General features: G+C 43.0%; 1 protein-coding gene across 1 annotated transcript in view; it reads left to right on the top strand.

Annotated features, from left to right (window-relative positions):
* FAM227A (family with sequence similarity 227 member A) overlaps window positions 1-13,813 on the top strand; it is a 64,121-nt gene extending 50,308 nt beyond the window's left edge. Inside the window, exons 16-17 of the mRNA XM_010343460.2 lie at window positions 4,562-4,697; window positions 12,767-13,813. Of these exons, the coding sequence (XP_010341762.1) occupies window positions 4,562-4,697; window positions 12,767-12,910 (280 nt within the window). The 3' untranslated portion in view covers window positions 12,911-13,813. The remainder of the gene's footprint in view (window positions 1-4,561; window positions 4,698-12,766) is intronic.
* The last annotated feature ends 4,302 nt before the right edge of the window (window positions 13,814-18,115 follow it).

An 18,115-nucleotide genomic window follows, 5' to 3' on the forward strand; every position in this document is an offset into this window, starting at 1 on the left:
CCCAGGGTGGAGTGCAGTGGTGTGATCTTGGCTCATTGCAGCCTCTGCCTCCTGGGCTCAAGCAGTCCTCCCACATCAGCCTCCCAAGTAGCTGGGACTATAGGTGTGCACCACCATGCCCGGCTAATTTTTGTGTTTTTAGTGGAAACAGGGTTTCACCATGTTGACCAGGCTGATCTCAAACTCCTGACCTCAGGTTATCTGCCCGCCTCAGCCTCCCAAAATGTTGGGATAGGTGTGAGCCACCACACCCAGCCAGAAATTATATTTAATTTCTTTGGTGTCTTTGAATCTATAACAGTATCCTGCCCTCACCTGTTTTTATTGTTTTTTATGACATGCGTTTTTTTGAAAAGCTCAAGCCACATTCTGGGTTTTTCTGATATTTCCTCAAAGTATAGTTGGATTTGTTCCAATATAGCCTACATTTCTTGTACACTGGACATTGGGTCTATGCTAGAGGTTTGATTGGATTTAAGTTAAATCATTTTTCCCAGAGTCTTTCACAGATGATATGTATTCACGTCGCATACCATTAGGAAGCATTATCATGTCAGGTTGCCCACTACTGGTGATGCTAAGCTTAAACACTTGGTTAAGCTGGTATCTGCCAGATCTCTGCATTGTAAGAGCACGTGTTTGTCTTTCTGATTAGTCAGTAATAAAGGATTTGATTCTCCCAGACTGTGTGAATGTGCTTTCCCAACATCTTCCATACGGTGGTTTTAGCACTCATCAGTGGTCTTTGCCTGATCAACTATTACATTTGAGGTTGCAAAATGGTAATTTTTCTACTTCTGCCATTCCTTCTACATTTATTAGCTGGCATTTTTCCGAAAAGAATAGCTCAGTTTCTTTTATCCTTCTTTGTCTCTCTCATGTCTTTCCTGCATGCCCCTGTAACTCTTTCATGTATCCACCTGGTCTGCAAGAGAAGCTTGGGAAGTATCTGGCCAAGGAGGTTGAGATTTCCATGACTGGACTGGACCTTTCATAGAACTGGGCACTTCGTTATTCAAAACAAAATGGGGGCCGGGCGTGGTGGCTCACGCCTATAATCCCAGCATTTTGGGAGGCCGAGGCAGGTGGATCACGAGGTCAGAGATCGAGACCATCTTGGTCAACAAGGTGAAACCACGTCTCTACTAAAAATACAAAAATTAGCTGGGCGTGGTGGTGCACGCCTGTAGTCCCAGCTACTCGGGAGGCTGAGGCAGGAGAATTGCTTGAACCCAGGAGGCGGAGGTTGTGGTGAGCCGAGATCGTGCCATTGCACTCCAGCCTGGGTGACAAGAGCGAAACTCCGTCTCAAAAAAAAAATGGGATTCAGTTTGCAAATGAGAAAGAGGGAATTGCTGTTGGCTAAACAGCTATCCATGCCTCCATATTAAGAGGGACAGAAAAATATGAACATGTAGCTAAATACTTTGTTATGCAATGTGATACAATTGAGTTTTTGTTTTTTCTTTTGTTTTTGAGACAGAGTCTCACTCTGTCGCTCACGCTGGAATGCAGTGGCGCGATCTTGGCTCACTGAAAACTTCCGCCTCCTGGGTTCAAGCAATTTTCTTGCCTCAGCCTCCTGAGTAGCTGGGACTACAGGCACGTGCCACCATGCCCAGCTAATTTTTTGTTTTTTTAGTAAAGACAGGATTTCACCATGTTAGCCAGAATGGTCTCAATCACCTGACCTCGTGATCTGCCTGCCTCGGCCTCCCAAAGTGCTGGGATTACAGGCATAAGCCACCATACCCGGCCTCCAATTGAGTTATTTATAAAATATTATGGAACAAAGACCACACACATTCACAAAACCCCATTAGGCATCACCACAACCACCACCACAGGAATTCAGTTAAGCCTTAATGTTCATCAAAAGATGATTGGTGAAATAAACTATCATACATCCATACTCTACAGCCAAGAAAAATGTCCCTCTGTTTTTATTTTACAAGGAAAGATGGTCACAACATATTATTGGACCAAAATTTAGGTTATAAGACAGTGTGTATAAAGCAGTACAATTATTTACTTATCCCCATTTTGCAGATGTGGAAGTTGAGATTGAGGGCAGAAACTTGGAGGGCAACCACATACACCAGGGAGGACAGAAGATTCTATAGGGGGAGGAATGAGAAGAAGGTGGGGAGGAATGACCAGAAGGGAGGGAGGAGAGTCCATACATGTAGGCACACTGCCCGTGAAGCCAAGGAGACAAAGGACAGTTGAGAAGCAGCAAGCAGCAGTGTGGTGGCCAGACTCCAAAACACGGTGCAGAGAGAGGTAAGCAGCTTGGTAGAGAGCAGTCTCAACAAGGCTAAATTCAGAAGCCAGAGCCTGGGACATGAAGGGGACATCCAGTCTTCATGGATGGGTGGGATTCCTAGGAAGCAGAAGGAATAAAATTCTGCATCCAAAAGGCAAGATCAGATGGGAAGTAACGGGCTATTTAAACATAAGGTAGAAGGCTGGGCACGGTGGCTCACACCTGTAATCCCAGCACTTTGGGAAGCTGAGGTGGGTAGATCATTTGAGGTCAGGAGTTCCAGACGAGCCTGGCCAACATGGTGAAACCCTGTCTCTATGAAAAATACAAAAATTAGTTGGGCAGTAGAAGCTCACACCTATAACCCCAGCTACTCAGGATGCTGAGGCAGGAGAATTGCTTGAGCCTGGGAGGCAGAAGTTGTGGTGAGCTGAGAGCATGCTAGTGCACTCCAGTCTGGGCAACAGAGTGAGATCCTGTCTCAAAATAAATAAATACATAAGTAAACATAAAGTAGAAGACCCAAGCCTGTGTGAAGGGGGAGAGATTGAACATGTAGGTGAGGGAGGAAAGGGTCAGGATAGAGAAGGGAGAAGACATAGGGACTGTTCTTTGGAGCTCTTTGCTTCTGCCTCTGTAACTGTTGTTCATTATGCTTTATTTATTCATTTGTTCATTGTCCCAACAAATATTTTCGGCACCTTCTGGGCACCAGGCATCATGATTGCTCATGTATCTGTCTCTCCAAATAGTTGTAACAAGCCTTGATGGCAGGATCCATGGAATGGCAGAGGCTAAGACTGGAATACAGGTCTTTTTACTTACTGATTCTGTAACCATGGACTATTAAACCATTTTTGCCTTTTTAAGGCCACAGGTAGGTCTGGCTTAGGGCTAAGTTCTAGCCATGGAATAAAAATGGAAGGGTTATTTGCACATAGCTTACTGACCCTCAGTGGTTTTGTTGCACTTCAGTCATTTGATAGTATTTCCTACTTTGTAGGGTTGTATTGATCAAATAAAATAAGATCTGCATGGACTTTTTACAGAACTAGGCCCACAGGTAGGTCATTGTATCAGTTATAATTAGGTTTGTCCTAGAGTGACAGAAAAACCCAAACAGTGGCTAAAATTTATTACAATTTCTTTTCTCTCATTTACAAGGAGTCCAGTAGATATGGACGTTCATAGTGTCAGGTTCTCAAAATCCTTTTATCGCATTGCTCCACTAGCCTCAGCTCATGATTTAGCTTCATGGTACAAAATGGCTGCTCAAGTTCCAGCCATGAGGTCCACATTCCATCCAGTTCAAAGGAAGTTGAGTCCAAAGAAATAGATTTCTTCTGGAAGTTGCAAATAACCCTTCCACTCCATGGCCAGATGTTTTTTCAAGTTCAGAACTAGTTAAAAATAAATTCATATAGAATATCCAGGATTAAGTTTACAGCTTATATGTTTCTGAAATAAAGGATATCCTTATTTAATAAAGAAATTTGTATTAGGGCAAGTTATCATGATAAAAATTTTTTGTCGGGGAAATTTGTAACCATGTATTAGCAGTTGCGTTGCTAAATACATCCACTTTTTGTTGTTTAAGATTGTTGAGGCCGGGCGCGGTGGCTCAAGCCTGTAATCCCAGCACTTTGGGAGGCCGAGGCGGGTGGATCACGAGGTCGAGAGATGGAGACCAACCTGGTCAACATGGTGAAACCCCGTCTCTACTAAAAATACAAAAAAAATTAGCTGGGCATGGTGGTGCGTGCCTATAATCCCAGCTACTCAGGAGGCTGAGGCAGGAGAATTGCTTGAACCCAGGAGGCGGAGGTTGCGGTGAGCCGAGATTGAGCCATTGCACTCCAGCCTGGGTAACAAGAGCGAAACTCCGTCTCAAAAAAAAGATTGTTGAGAAGCTCATCATGCTTTATATTACAAAAGTGATTCTCAAAGTTTCGTCCTCAGATAAAAATGGTGCCTTAAAACACACCTGTGCTGTTAGACATCAGGGCAGGATTGCTCTTAAGGCAGTAGGAGAGTGACTGAGCAGGGGCGTGAGGCAGCTTCTAAGGAGCTGGCAGTGTTCTCTTTCTGAATCCGAGTGCTGGTTACATGGGCTTGCTCATATGAAAATTTCTTGAGCTGCACGCTTAGAATCTGTGCACTCAGTTTGTATCTTATACTTCAATACATGTTTTGTAAATGGTCATGCAGATCCATCAGTTTACAGGACATACAGAACATTGAGGACATGTTAATCACTCCAGCCTTTTTCTATATGTCTCTGTGTTTCCCCCCCAGGGAAATGAAGAATATTGATCAAGAAGCAGCGGATAAAAAAAAGGCAAACCACATGTTCATCCCACCTTCTGCCTTCAGTGAGGAATCACCTGACAAGAAAACTAAGGGAAGTTTCCAAAGAGAAATTGAGTTTAAGGTTTGTTTGAACAAAAACCATGGGAAATGTAGAAATGTGAACAGTGTAAGAATAAGAATTGGTTTCTTTTGAGATAGAGTCTCACTCTGGCATCAAGGCTGAGTGCTGTGGTGCCATCATAGCTCACTGCAGCCTCCACCTCCCAGGCTCAAGTGATCCTCCCACTTCAGCCTCCTGAGTAGCTGGGACCACAGGTGTGTGTCACCATGCCCAGCTCATTTTTATCTTTTGTAGAGATGGGGGTCTCACTATGTTGCCCAGTCTATAAAATTTTTAAAACATAGAAAAGAGCATATAAAACTTCACTTATGGCCAGGTGCAGTGGCTCACGCCTGTAATCCCAGCACTTTGGGAGGCTAAGGTGGGCGGATCATGAAGTTAGGAGTTCAAGACAAGCCTGGTCAACATAGTGAAACCCCGTCTCTACTAAAAATACAAAAATTAGCTGGGCGTGGGAGCATGTACCTGTAATCCCAGCTACTCAGGAGGCTGAGGCAGGAGAATCGCTTGAACCTGGGACACAGAGGTTTCAGTGAGCCAAAATCACGCCACTGCACTCCAGCTTGGAGACAGAGCTAGACTCCATCTCAAAAAAAAAAAGTTCACTTTCTTTTATGTATTACTCACACCACTCTGATTTTAGTTTTAGTATTATTACTGGTAGTAGTAAGGGCTATTAATGATTTTGTACTTCCTCTGTACCAAGCATTGGCCTATGTACTTTATGAACTGTATGAGACGGAGCTCCTTTGTTGCACATGCCAGGAAGCCAGCTCAAACTAGCTTAAGTGGAAGGAGAATGTAGGAGCTTAAATAATTGGGAAGGCCATCACAGGCCATCTGCAGGCATATTTGACCTAAGGGCTCAGCATTTTCGGGCTCTTTCTCTCTCTGTCTCTTGCCCCTCTTCCTTTCTCTGTGCTGACTTCTTTTTCAGGCTGCCTCTGCCTCCGGGCCATGGACAGCCCAAGTCGATCGCTTTACAGTTCTGACCTAAAAGGCCATGTTCACTTTGCTGGGGTAGATCAAGCAGTTCCCAAAAAAGGTAGATGGGAAATTATTTGAGTCTTTGCAAGTCCAAAACATCTTTGTCCTTTTTTTTTTTTTTTTTTTTTTTTGAGACGGAGTTTCGCTCTTGTTGCCCAGGCTGGAGTGCAATGGCGCGATCTCGGCTCACCGCAACCTCCGCCTCCTGGATTCAGGCAATTCTCCTGCCTCAGCCTCCTGAGTAGCTGGGATTACAGGCACACACCACCATGCCCAGCTAATTTTTAGTATTTTTAGTAGAGACGGGGTTTCACCATGTTGACCAGAATGGTCTCGATCTCTTGACCTCGTGATCCACCCGCCTCGGCCTCCCAAAGTGCTGGGATTACAGGCTTGAGCCACCGCGCCCGGCCTTTTTTTTTTTTTTTTTTTTTTAATGAATTTCCCTCTCTTGCCTAGGCTGGAGTGCAGTAGCGCAATCTTGGCTCACTGCAACCTCCACCTCCTGGGTTCAAGTGATTCTCTTGCCTCAGCCTCCCTGAGTAGCTGGGACTACAGGCACGCATCACCATGCCCAGCTAATTTTTTTTTTTTTTTTTTTTTTTTTTTTTTTTTTTTAGTAAGGAGGTTTCACCATGTTGGCCAGGCTGGTCTCGAACTGTTTTTTTTTTTTTTTTTTGAGACGGATTTTCGCTCTTGTTACCCAGGCTGGAGTGCAATGGCGCAGTCTCAGCTCACTGCAACCTCCGCTTCCTGGGTTCAGGCAATTCTCCTGCCTCGGCCTCCTGAGTAGCTGGGATTACAGGCATGTGCCACCATGCCCAGCTAATTTTTTGTATTTTTAGTAGAGACGGGGTTTCACCATGTTGACCAGGATGGTCTTGATCTCTCGACCTCGTGATCCACCCGCCTCGGCCTCCCAAAGTCCTGGGATTACAGGCATGAGCCACCATGCCCAGCCCTTTGTTCTTTTTAAAAAATTATTTAAGAGATGAGGTCTTGCCGTGTTACCCATGCTGGTCTCAAACTCCTGAGCTCAAGCGATCCTCTCCCCTTGGCCTCCCAAAGTGCTGTGATTGCAGACAAGAAAAAATGTCTCTGTTCTTGATTAATATTTGGCAAATATTTTGCTGGGAATAAAATTCTAAGTTAAAAGTCAGTATTTCACAGAATTTTGAAAAATTTTTTCTGGCCTCCTACTTTTGCTGTTGAGAAATCTCCTGCTATTCTGATTCCTGTGGCTTTGTGTGTCACTGTTTTCCCCTGTCTGGGAACTTTTAGGATGTTGTCTTCATTTCCAGTATCCTGAAGTTTCACGGTGACATGCATTGATATGAGTCTTTCTCTTAGCATGCGTCACTGAGGTCAGGAGTGCTCTCAGTCCAGAGGGTAGAGTCCTTCAATTCTGAGAATTTTGCTTGTATTATTTCTTTGAAAATTCCCTTCTCTTCATTTTCTTTGCTATTTTTAGAACCATTATAGTCAGTCAAACCTCCTGGATTGATCCTCTAATTTTTTTATGTTTCTTTATTCGCAGCTTGGCATCTGTATAATATCTATTTATTTTCTTTTTCAAACTACAGACATTTATTTTATCACAGTTCAGGAGGCTAAAGTCCAAAGTCAAGGTGTCAGCAGGGCCATGCTTCCTCTGCAGGGTTCAGGGTGGTCTTTCTTTACCTCTCCCTAAGTTCTTGCAGTTGTCAGCAGTCCTTGGCTGTCCCTGGCTTGAAGATGCCTCACTCCAGTCTCTGCCTCTGTCATTACCTGGCCTTCTTCATGTCTGTCTGCACCTATTCTTATAAAGACAGCAGTCATTTTGGACAAAGGTCCACCCTAATATCTTTATTTTACTTGATTACATCTGCAAAGACTGTTTCTAAAAACGGTCTTATTCATGGGTATTGGGGTTTACAACCTTAATATGTCTTTTGGGGAATATAATTCAATGCATAATAGCTTTCTTTCTTTGTTTTTTGTTTCTTTTGTTTTTTAAACAGAGTCTTGCTCTGTCACCCAAGTTGGAGTGCAGTGGCACAATATTGATTCACTGCGACCTCCATCCCCTGGGTTCTCCTGCCTCAGCCTCCTGAGCAGATAGGATTACAGGCATCTGTCACCATGCCTAGCTAATTTTTGTATGTTTAGTAGAGACAGGGTTTCACCATGCTGGCCAGGGTAGTCTTGACCTTCTGACCTCAAGTGATCCTCCTGCCTCAGCCTCCCAAAATGGGCCACCGCTCCTGGCCATAACAGCTTTCTTCTAAATTTTGTTTGTTTGTTTGTTTGTTTTCGAGGTGGAATCTCACTTTGTTGCCCAGGCTGGAGTGCAGTGGTGAAATCTTGGCTCACTGCAACCTCTACCTCACAGGTTTAAGCAATTCTCCTGCCTCAGCCTCCCAAGTAGCTGGGATTACAGGTGTACACAACTATGCCTGGCTAATTTGTGTATTTTTAGTAGAGACGGGGTTTTACCATGTTGGCCAGGCTGGTCTCAAACTCCTGATCTCAAGTGATCCACCTGCCTCGGCCTCCCAAAGTGCTGGGATTACAGGCGTGGGCCACCATGCCCGACCATGTTTTGTAATTTTGACATATGGTATGAGGTAAAGGTCCAACCTTATGCTTTTGTATGTGGTTATCCAGTTGTTCCAGCACCAATGAATAGACTATTCTTTCTCCATTGAATGGACTTGACACCTTTGTTGAAAATTAATTGGCCATAGATGTATGGGTTTATTTCTAGACTCTCAATTCAATTTCATTGGTCTATATGTCAACCCTTATGCCAGTACCACAGTGTTTTGATTATGGAAGCTTTGTAATATGTTTCAAAATCAAGACATGTGAGTTCTCCAACTTTATTCTTCTTTTTCAAGATTGTTTTAGCCATATGTGGCTTCTTCCAATTTCATATGATTTAACGGTAGGCTTTTCCATTTCTACCAAAAAAAACATTGGAATGTTGATAGGGACAACACTAAATCTATGTTTGGCTAGTAATGCCATTATAACAATATTAAGTCTTCCAATTCATTTTGTTAATTAGCAATATTATTTTCCAATTCAATTAAACACAAGCTATCTTGGCATTTATTTTGCCTTAAAATTTATTTCAGCAATGTTTTATAGTTTTATATGTTTTATAACATTTTTAATAACTTTTATAATGATGTATAATTTTTTCATCTCCTTGGATAAATTATTTATAGGTTTTTTTCTTATGGATGCTATTCTAAATGGAATTGTTTTCTTTTTCTTTTTCTCTCTGGTTTTTTTTTTTTTTTTTTTTTTTTTTTGAGGTGGAGTTTCACTCTTGTTGCCCAGGCTGGAGGGCAATGGCATGATCTTGGCTCACTGCAACCTCTGCCTCCCAGGTTCAAGTGATTCTCCTGCCTCAGCCTCCCAAGTAGCTGGGATTACAGGCGTGCACCACCATGCCCGGCAATTTTTGTATTTTTACTAAAGACAGAGTTTCTTCATGTTGGTCAGGTGGGTCTCAAACTCCCAACCTCAGGTGATCTGCTTGCCTCGACTCCCCCAAAGTGCTGGGATTACAGGCGTGAGCCACTGCGCCCACCCAGGAATTGTTTTCTTAATTTCCTTTTTAGACTATATACAGATACAAAGCTGACTTTTTGTGTGTTGATCTCATACCCTACAACTTTGCTGACTTTATTGTCTGTAGTAGTTTTTGTCTTATTTTGTTTTTTGAAGATTCATTGTTCTTTTCTTTTTTCTTTTCTTTTCTTTTTTTAATAGCTAAGGTCTCACTCTGTCCCCCAGGCTGGAATGCAGTCATACGATCATAGCTCACTGCAGACTCAAACTCCTGGGCTCAAGCCACCCTCTTGCCTCAGCTTCCTGAGTAGCTACTTCTTGAGTAGTAGCAGGCGCACACCACCACTAATTTTTTTTTTTTTTTTCTATAGAGATAGGTCTTGTTATGTTGCCTAGGCTGGTCTCAAGCTCCTAGCCTCAGGCAATCCTCCTGCCTTAGCCTCCAGAGTAGGTGAGACTACAGGGCATGTGCCACCATGCCCAGCTAATTTTTAAAATTTCTTTGTAAAGACAGGGTCTTGCTGTGTTGGCATTTTCTACATACAGAATCATGCTGTCTGTAAATAGAGTTTTACTTCATTTCCAATTTGGATGCCTTTTATTTCTTGCCTAATTATCTGTCTAGAGCTTCTGATACAAAGTGGAATCCCATCAGTGAAAGGAGGCATCTTGTCCCTGGTCCTAGGGGAAGGCTTTCAGTCTTTAACCATCGAGTGTGATGTTAGCTGTGGGTTTATCATTAATGTCCATAATCGTGTTGGAGTAATTCCATTGTATTCCTATTTTTCTGAATGTTTATTATCATGAAATGCTGTTGGTTCTTGTCAAATGCTTTCTCTGCATCATTTGAGACAATTATGTGGAGTATTCCCTTCATTCCTATATTGTGCTCTGTACACTGATCGATTTATGTATCACCCTCAGATTCCTGGGATAAACCCCAGTTAGTCCTGGTGTATAACCCTTTTAATATTCTGTTGGAGTCAGTTTGCTAGTTGTCGGGGGACCAGCCCAGAAACAACCTAGGAAGTAACAAGGGTTGGCAGAGACAAAGGATGTTAAGAGACAAGAGTGAAAGTGCATAAAGGTGGACTCTCAGGGAGCCTACGTGAGTAGGAGGATGCGTAGGCCCCAGCACTGGAGATCCACACTGTTTATTGAGTGCTTAATCAAAGAAGCATGTGGTCAGGGATGTGGGGGGTGAAAAGGAAGCGAAGCATCAGGCAGATGATCTATAGCTGTGGAGGTCTGGCATTTCCTTTGAAGGTATAGAGCATACTCTTCTTCAAATACAGTCAGTAAACAGATAGAGAAAAGGCTGCAACTAGAGGCAGCAAGTCTGGCCACATTCTGGTTACTTCAGAGGGGTCTTCCTTGCTTAGAGCACAGAGCATGGTCTTCCATTAACTCCCATCCTGTGCCTGATAAGCAAGTCATGCATCAGCCTTTTTCTCAACAGCTAGTATTTGTTGAAGATGTCTTCATTTGTATTCATAAGAAAGAGCGTTCTATAATTTTCTTGTCGTTTGTCTTGTTCTGGTATCAGCGTAATGCTGGCCCCATAAAATGAGCTATGAAATACTAATCCTCTTCTGTTTTTTGGAAGAGCTTGAGAAGAATTGGTGTTAATTCTTCCTTGATGGTTTGGTAGATTTACAAATGAAGCTATGTAGTCTTTGGCTTTTTTTGTTCAAAGGGAGATTTTTGATTATTGATTCATTTCACTTGTTATAAGTCTATGGAGAATTTTTTTTTAATTGAGTTAGTTTTGGTAATTTGTATATTTCTAGGAAGTTTTCCATTTCATGTAGGCTATGTAATTTATTGGCATTTGTATTCTCTTATAAGCTTTATTTCTATAAGGTCGGTAATCATGTTTCCACTTTTATCTATGTGTGTCCTTTTCTTGGTAGTAATTCAAAGTCAAAGTTTCTTAATTTTGTTGGTAACTAACATTTTGTTTCTTCTTTTCTTTTTTTTTTTTTTGAGAAGGAGTTTCACTCTTGTTACCCAGGCTGGAGTGCAATGGCGCGATCCCAGCTCACTGCAACCTCCGCCTCCTGGGTTCAGGCAATTCTCTTGCCTCAGCCTCCTGAGTAGCTGGGATCACAGGCTGCGCCACCATGCCCAGCTAGTTTTTTGTATTTTTAGTAGAGATGGGGTTTCACCATGTTGACCAGGATGGTCTCGATCTCTTGACCTCGTGATCTGCCTGCCCCGGCCTCCCATAGTGCTGGGATTACAGGTGTGAGCCACCGCGTCCGGCCCCATTTTTATTTTTAAAAATAGAGATGGGGTTTCTCCATGTTGTTCAGGCTGGTCTCGAACTCCTGATCTCAGGTGATCCACCTGCCTTGGCCTTCCAAACTGCTGGGATTACAGGCGTGAGCCACTGCGCCCCACCACATTTTGTTTCTTTCAACTGACTTTCTGTGTTTTCTATTCTCTATTTCATGTCCTCTGCTCTAATCTTTATTATCTTCTTCCTTCTACCAGCTTTGGATTTAGTTTGTGCTTCTTTTGCTAGGCTGACAAGTCATAAAGTGAAGTTATTGATTTGAGATGTTTCTTCTTTTTAAAACATAGGCATTTCTAGCTATAAATTTCCCTCTGAGCACTGCTTTTGCTGCACACCATAAGTTTTATTGTGTTATGTCTTTGTTTTTATTTCAATTTTTTTTTTTAAATGGAGTCTTGCTCTGTCACCAGGCTGTAGTGGAATGGCCCAGTCTCTACTCACTGCAGCCTCCAAATTCCAGGTTCAAACCATTCTTCTGCCTTAGCCTCCCAAGTAGTTGGGACTACAGGCACATGCCACCACGCCTAGCTAATTTCTTTTCTATTTTAGTAGAGATGGTGTTTCACCATGTTGCCCAGGCTGGTCTTTAACTCCTGAGCTCAGGCAATCCACCCTCCTCAACCTCCCAAAGTGCTAGGATTACAGACATGAGCCACCGTGCCTGGCTATTTCAAAATATTTTAAAATATATCTTATTATTTCTCCATCAAGTTGTAGCATGTTCTTTGCAAATAAGGACAGTGAACCTAAATAGAAGAAGTATAATGCTTTCATGAAATATTAAAGGAAGTCGTTTAGGCTTGTGAGACTAGTCTCCATCTCATAGCCCGGCAAATAATATTCTGAAGATTCACATCTGAAAGTGTGAGGCAGATGGGGAACACAGAGTTAGAAAACACAGCCCAGTCTTTCAGCTTCACCAGAGGGATGTCACTTCCAATGGGGTCGTACCTGCCTGCTGCCTAGAGGTTTTCAGGGCCCAGTTCCGATCCCACACAGCAGTGTTGCTATCAGTACTGATGAAAGGTAAAGGCTGGAGGCACTGGCAATGTGGAAGCTGTGGATGCCAGCTGTCCTGCCCAACCTCTTTCTCTGGAGGCAGGAGCACGCCCTCAATATTCCATGTATACAGGGGTCACCACTCACGCCACTGCTTACATGTAGAGTCTTTGAAGAAATTCAATTTTTAAATTGATTTTTTGTTTGTTTGTTTCCCCCACAGGAGGGGAAAGGAGGAGAGGGAAAGAGAAGAGAAACAGAAGTTGAACATTTCTCTCTATTCGCTTTCAAGCCCCAAGGAACTCCACAACCTGGAACTAGGTCCCAGAACTACAGAATTCGGTTCCTAGAACCACAGAATCCGTGATCTTTCTGCTATTAAATGGAGCAGAACAACAACAAAAAAAGAAAACTGTGGCCAAAGACTGAGAAATAGGAATCACAATTTCACAATAAGGGAAAGATTTCGTTGTAGTTTTTCATAGGCTGAGTGAAAAGGAGGAGCAGAGAGCTGTTGCTTGGGTCACTACATTTATTCACACATTTACTCTTTCACTCAGTATTTTATTAAGTGCATGTTTGTGAGTACGTTATAAATATGACCTGATATAAAGGTTAAACCTTCATACCAGCCATATGAAATAGGGATGATCCACTGCATTTTACATAGCAGCAAGCCTAGGTTTGGAAAGGTTTCCAAAGTTCTCTGCTGTAGACACTGAGTAATTAACAGTAGATAAGACACAGGCCCTGTTCTTAAGGGAGTCATCATAGAGGGAAGACAGATGTATCAACAAATTAAATGCTCTAAGTATTGGACAGAGGAAAACAAAGGAGGCAGAGTCCTGGGAGCCACACAGAAACACTTTGCAGATGTCATGTCCCTGGGCTGAGTTTAGAAAAGACAAGATGTTTACCAGAAAGGCAGAGATCACTAAGATAAAATTTTACTTTTAACTAACTTAATCTTTTTAGAGGCAGAATCTCACCATATTGTCCAGGCTGGAATGCAGTGGCACAGTCATAGCTCACTGCAACCTCAAATTCCTGGGCTGAAGTGATCCTCCCACCTCAACTTCCCAAGTAGCTAGGAATACAGCCATGCCACCGTGTCTGGCTAACTTTTTAAGAAATTTTTTGTAGAGATAGGATCTCACTGTGTTGCCCAGGCTGGTCTTGAACTTCTGGCTTCAAGTGATCCTCCTGGCTTGTCCTTCCAAAGCACTGGGATTATAATTGTAAGACACTGCACCTGGCCTGGAATATAAAATATTATGTAACATGGCCGGGCACGGTGGCTCAAGCCTGTAATCCCAGCACTTTGGGAGGCCGAGGCGGGTGGATCACGAGGTCAAGAGATCGAGACCGTCCTGGTCAATATGGTGAAACCCCATCTCTACTAAAAATACAAAAAATTAGCTGGGCATGGTGGCGCAGCCTGTAATCCCAGCTACTCAGGAGGCTGAGGCAGGAGAATTGCCTGAACCCAGGAGCAGAGGTTGCGGTGAGCCGAGATCGCGCCATTGCACTCCAGCCTGGGTAACAAGAATGAAACTCCGTCTCAAAAAAAAAAAAAAAAAAAATTGTGTAACATAGTAATATAGGCAATGTCATTTATTGAGTACTTACTATGTGCTAAGTGTTCTGCTAAGCCTGGTTTAGACATTATCTCAGTTAACCTTCCTGATGTCCCCCAAGATGGGTATTGTTACCTCCATTTTCTCCTAGGAAGAAACTGGGGCTTGGTAAGGATGATTAGGTATTTGCTAGATGTCTATTCTGTACCATCCCTGCACTAGGCCCTGTGGATACAGAGATAAATAAAGACACTGTCCCTGACCTTACGGGACTCACAGTCTGAAAGAGAGAGAAGGATATGTAAATCAATAAATGCACTGATAGAGATCTGCATGGAATCTGAGAAAAACCAAGGCAGGTGAAGCCAGTATGCCAGCAGCCCTTTGGGACAGAAGATATTTCACTGAAGGGCACAGGCACAGAGGCTGGTTTGCCAAAGGAGCAGCAGCTGGGCTAAGGGGTTTAGGCTTTATCATTTGAGCTTCACAGCACAAGGAAGTGACCTGGTCTGTGCTAGAACAGTCCACCTGTCACAGCCAAGAGGAAAGAAATGGTGCAGATGGTCCGGGCATGGTGGTTCACACCTGTAATCCCAGCATTTTGGGAGGCCGAGGCACATGGATCAGAAGGTCAGGGGTTTGAGATCAATCTGACCAACATGGTGAAACCCCGTCTCTTCTAAAAATACAAAAAAATTAGTTGGGTGTGGTGGCGTGCACCTGTAATCCCAGCTACTTGGGAGGCTGAAGCAGGAGAATTGCTTGAACCTGGGAGGTGGAGGTTGCAGTGAGCTTAGATGGAGCCACTGCACTCCATCCTGGGTGACAGAGTGAGACTTTGTCTCTAATTAATTAATTAATTAATTAAAATAAGAAATGGTGCAGATGGCTGTTTGCCCAAACCAAGCAGCAGATAAGCAGATTTTAGGACATACGGGTCATCCCTCAGTCTTATGTCTTTACTTGCATCCTGAGTGGAACCCTACGTGACCCCCTTGGAGACTGTTAACTTTGTAAAAGGGGATGAAGGAGAGGTAAGAGGGAAAGAGCTCAGGCTTTGGCATAAGAAAATGTGGGCTTTTGAATCACTGCCCTGCTTCACCATGGATGTATGACTCAGCACAGTAGCTGTGCAGTTTGACCTTTCTGAACTTGCTTTCTTGACTGCAAAAAGTGAATGCCTACCTAGAAGGGTTGTTGAGGATTAGATGAGATAATTTATGCAAAGTTCTTGGCACAGTATTTCTCACTTTGTAATTGCCACAAGCTCTTATTGTTATCATTGCTAGAAAGTGTACTCTTCTTGGCCCGGGCGCAGTGGCTCACGCCTGTAATCCCAGCACTTTGGGAGGCCAAGGCGGGTGGATCACCTAAGGTCATGAGTTCGAGATTAGCCTGGCCAAAATGGAGAAACCCCGTCTCTACTAAAAAATACAAAAAATTTAGTCAGGTGTGCCTATAATCCCAACTACTCAGGAAGCTGAGGCAGGAAAATCGCTTGAACCTGTGAGGTGGAGGTTTTAGTGAGCTGAGATCACACCATTGCACTCCAGCCTAGGCAACAAGAGTGAAACTCTGTCTCAGAAATCAAAAAAGTATATTCTTCTGACCTGAACACATTGAGCACCTGCACACATTGAGCACCTGCCAGGTACAAGGCACTGTATGGGGCAGATAAGCAGAGCATTCTCTCACCTTCCCTTTACTACTCCAGCCACCGTCAACTCTTCTCCAGTTCCTCTAGGAACCACACTTTCCTATTTCTGGACCTTTTTTCTGTTGCTGCTTCTGGACCTGAAAATGCCTTCTCCTTGCTCCTCTTTATTAACTGCCAACATTACTAATTCCTGCTCTTCCTCCAGGACCCCCCTTAGACGTCCCCTCCTCTTGGAAGCTTTCCCTAATCTGCCAGGAGCCAGGCAGGCACAAGTGCTCCACTGCATTCTGCTCCAACAGCATTCGGTGCCACCCTGTTATGGCAGCAGTTACCATAGCAGGCTGTAATTACCTGTTTACCTATCCATCCCTACCATTAGCCCCCATGCAGCAAGAAGGGCTCTTGTTTTCTTAGCCCAGGACAAACTGCATTTGTCTCTCAGGACCATTCGTTGCACAGTCCAAGATCATTCCTGCATGGACCCTTTCCAGAAATTACTGAGGATGCAGAACGGTAGGCCTCTCAGGATGTTACAAAGATGAAAAATCCTGTCTCTGCTCTTTGTAAATATTAGAAAGGAAAATTATGGAGATGAATTATTTGCCCTTTATAAAGGAAGGGGGGTAGAGCATCAAAGAGAAGTAATATTTAAAAAGTATTTGCTGTAATGTGGGATAAAGCAAATGAGTAATTGTGTGATATTCTAATTCTGTCATTCCTAGTGTTGCTGAAAACTCATATTCTCAGCATGGAAGAAGAAAAATTCAGATATTAAACTGGAAACGATGAAGTATTTTAAAATGCTATAGTCCTGATTTTGAATTGCTTATGACTTGATGATGAATTGTCTGTTTTAGAACACACAGTTGCCTAAAGAACAGGAGGGATAGCTAGAGGGGCTAGGAGGTAAGTTGGAAGGGGTTACAAAGAGGCCCAAAGAAACTTTTGGGGGTGACCGATATGTCCACTATCTTGATTGTGGTGAAGGGCTCATGGGTGTATACATACCTAAACACACTTTAAATATGTGCTGTTTCTCATATGTCAATTATACCTCAATAAAGCTTTGTTAAAAAATGAACAGGTCAGGCATGGTGGCTCACACCTGTAATCCCAGCACTTTGAGAGGCCAAGGCAAGAGGATTGCTTTAGGCCAGGGGTTTGAGACCAAACAGGGCAAAATAGTGAGACCCTGCCTCTTTGTATAAAATCTGTCTTTCCAGCCACGTGCTGTGGCTCACGCCTGTAATTTCAGCACTTTGGGAGGTTGAGGCAGGCGGATGATGAGGTAAGGGATAGAGACCATCCTGGCCGACATGGTGAAACGCTGTCTCTACTAAAAATACAAAAAGTAGCTGGGCATGGTGGTGTGTTCCTGTAACCCAGCTACTCCGGAGGCTTAGGCAGGAGAATCGTTCCAACTAGGGAGTTGGAGGTTGCAGTAAACCGAGATCGTGCCACTACACACTCCAGCCAGGCAACAGTGAGACTCCATCTCAAAAAAAAAAAGAAAAAGAAAAGAGAAGAAACAGATATACAAAAACATACACAACTTTTGCCTTTTATTTTTGTTAATACTTTGAATAAAGATGGGAACTTTGGTTTTTTTTATTTTTTGGTTTGTAATCCTACAGATTTTTTTTTTCTTTCTACTTTTCTGTTTTTTTGTTTTTTGTTTTTTGTTTTTCCTGTAAATCTACGGTAAACTCATTTAGATTAACGCAAATCCTCACACTGCAGAATTAGTATCTTTCAGAATATTCCCTCTGCGGAGGCAAGAAACACAATATTTGAAATGTCTATATAAACTAGAAGTACAAGGGAAAAAGCATGACAAGATTGATGGAACTAGAATACTGAGAAAAAAAAAGCTTGGAGAATGTAAGAGGTGTTTTAATAGTCAGTCATTCATTCTACAGATAAGTATTGCGCTCCAGCTAAATGCACTGTCTTAAGTTAGTACTTGTTCCCTCTTGTTACCTGACTAACAAATTACTCATGGATACCAGCTGAAATGCCGTGTTCCTTACTTCCCCACAAACTGAATAAGATGTCCCTCCCATGTGTTCCTACAGCACCCTGTATTCCTTCTTGTAACTGGAGGTGAATAATATAAGGCCCTAGGTTAAAATTTTAATCGACTTTTTACAAACAGCAGTTATTTTAAACCTTTAGGTAGCCAGGAGAAGAGCACTAAGAGGTACAGGTCTCAGCAATAGGATACAGGTACCTTATTCTTGAACAGGAATTATTTGAAAATGAAGATAAAGACGTGGAACAGTGCTGGATGCAGTGGTTTACGCCTGTAATCTCAGCACTCTGGGAGGCTGAGGTGGGA

The sequence above is a fragment of the Saimiri boliviensis genome, chromosome 21 (assembly GCF_048565385.1).
Source record: "Saimiri boliviensis isolate mSaiBol1 chromosome 21, mSaiBol1.pri, whole genome shotgun sequence".
NCBI lineage: Eukaryota > Metazoa > Chordata > Mammalia > Primates > Cebidae > Saimiri > Saimiri boliviensis.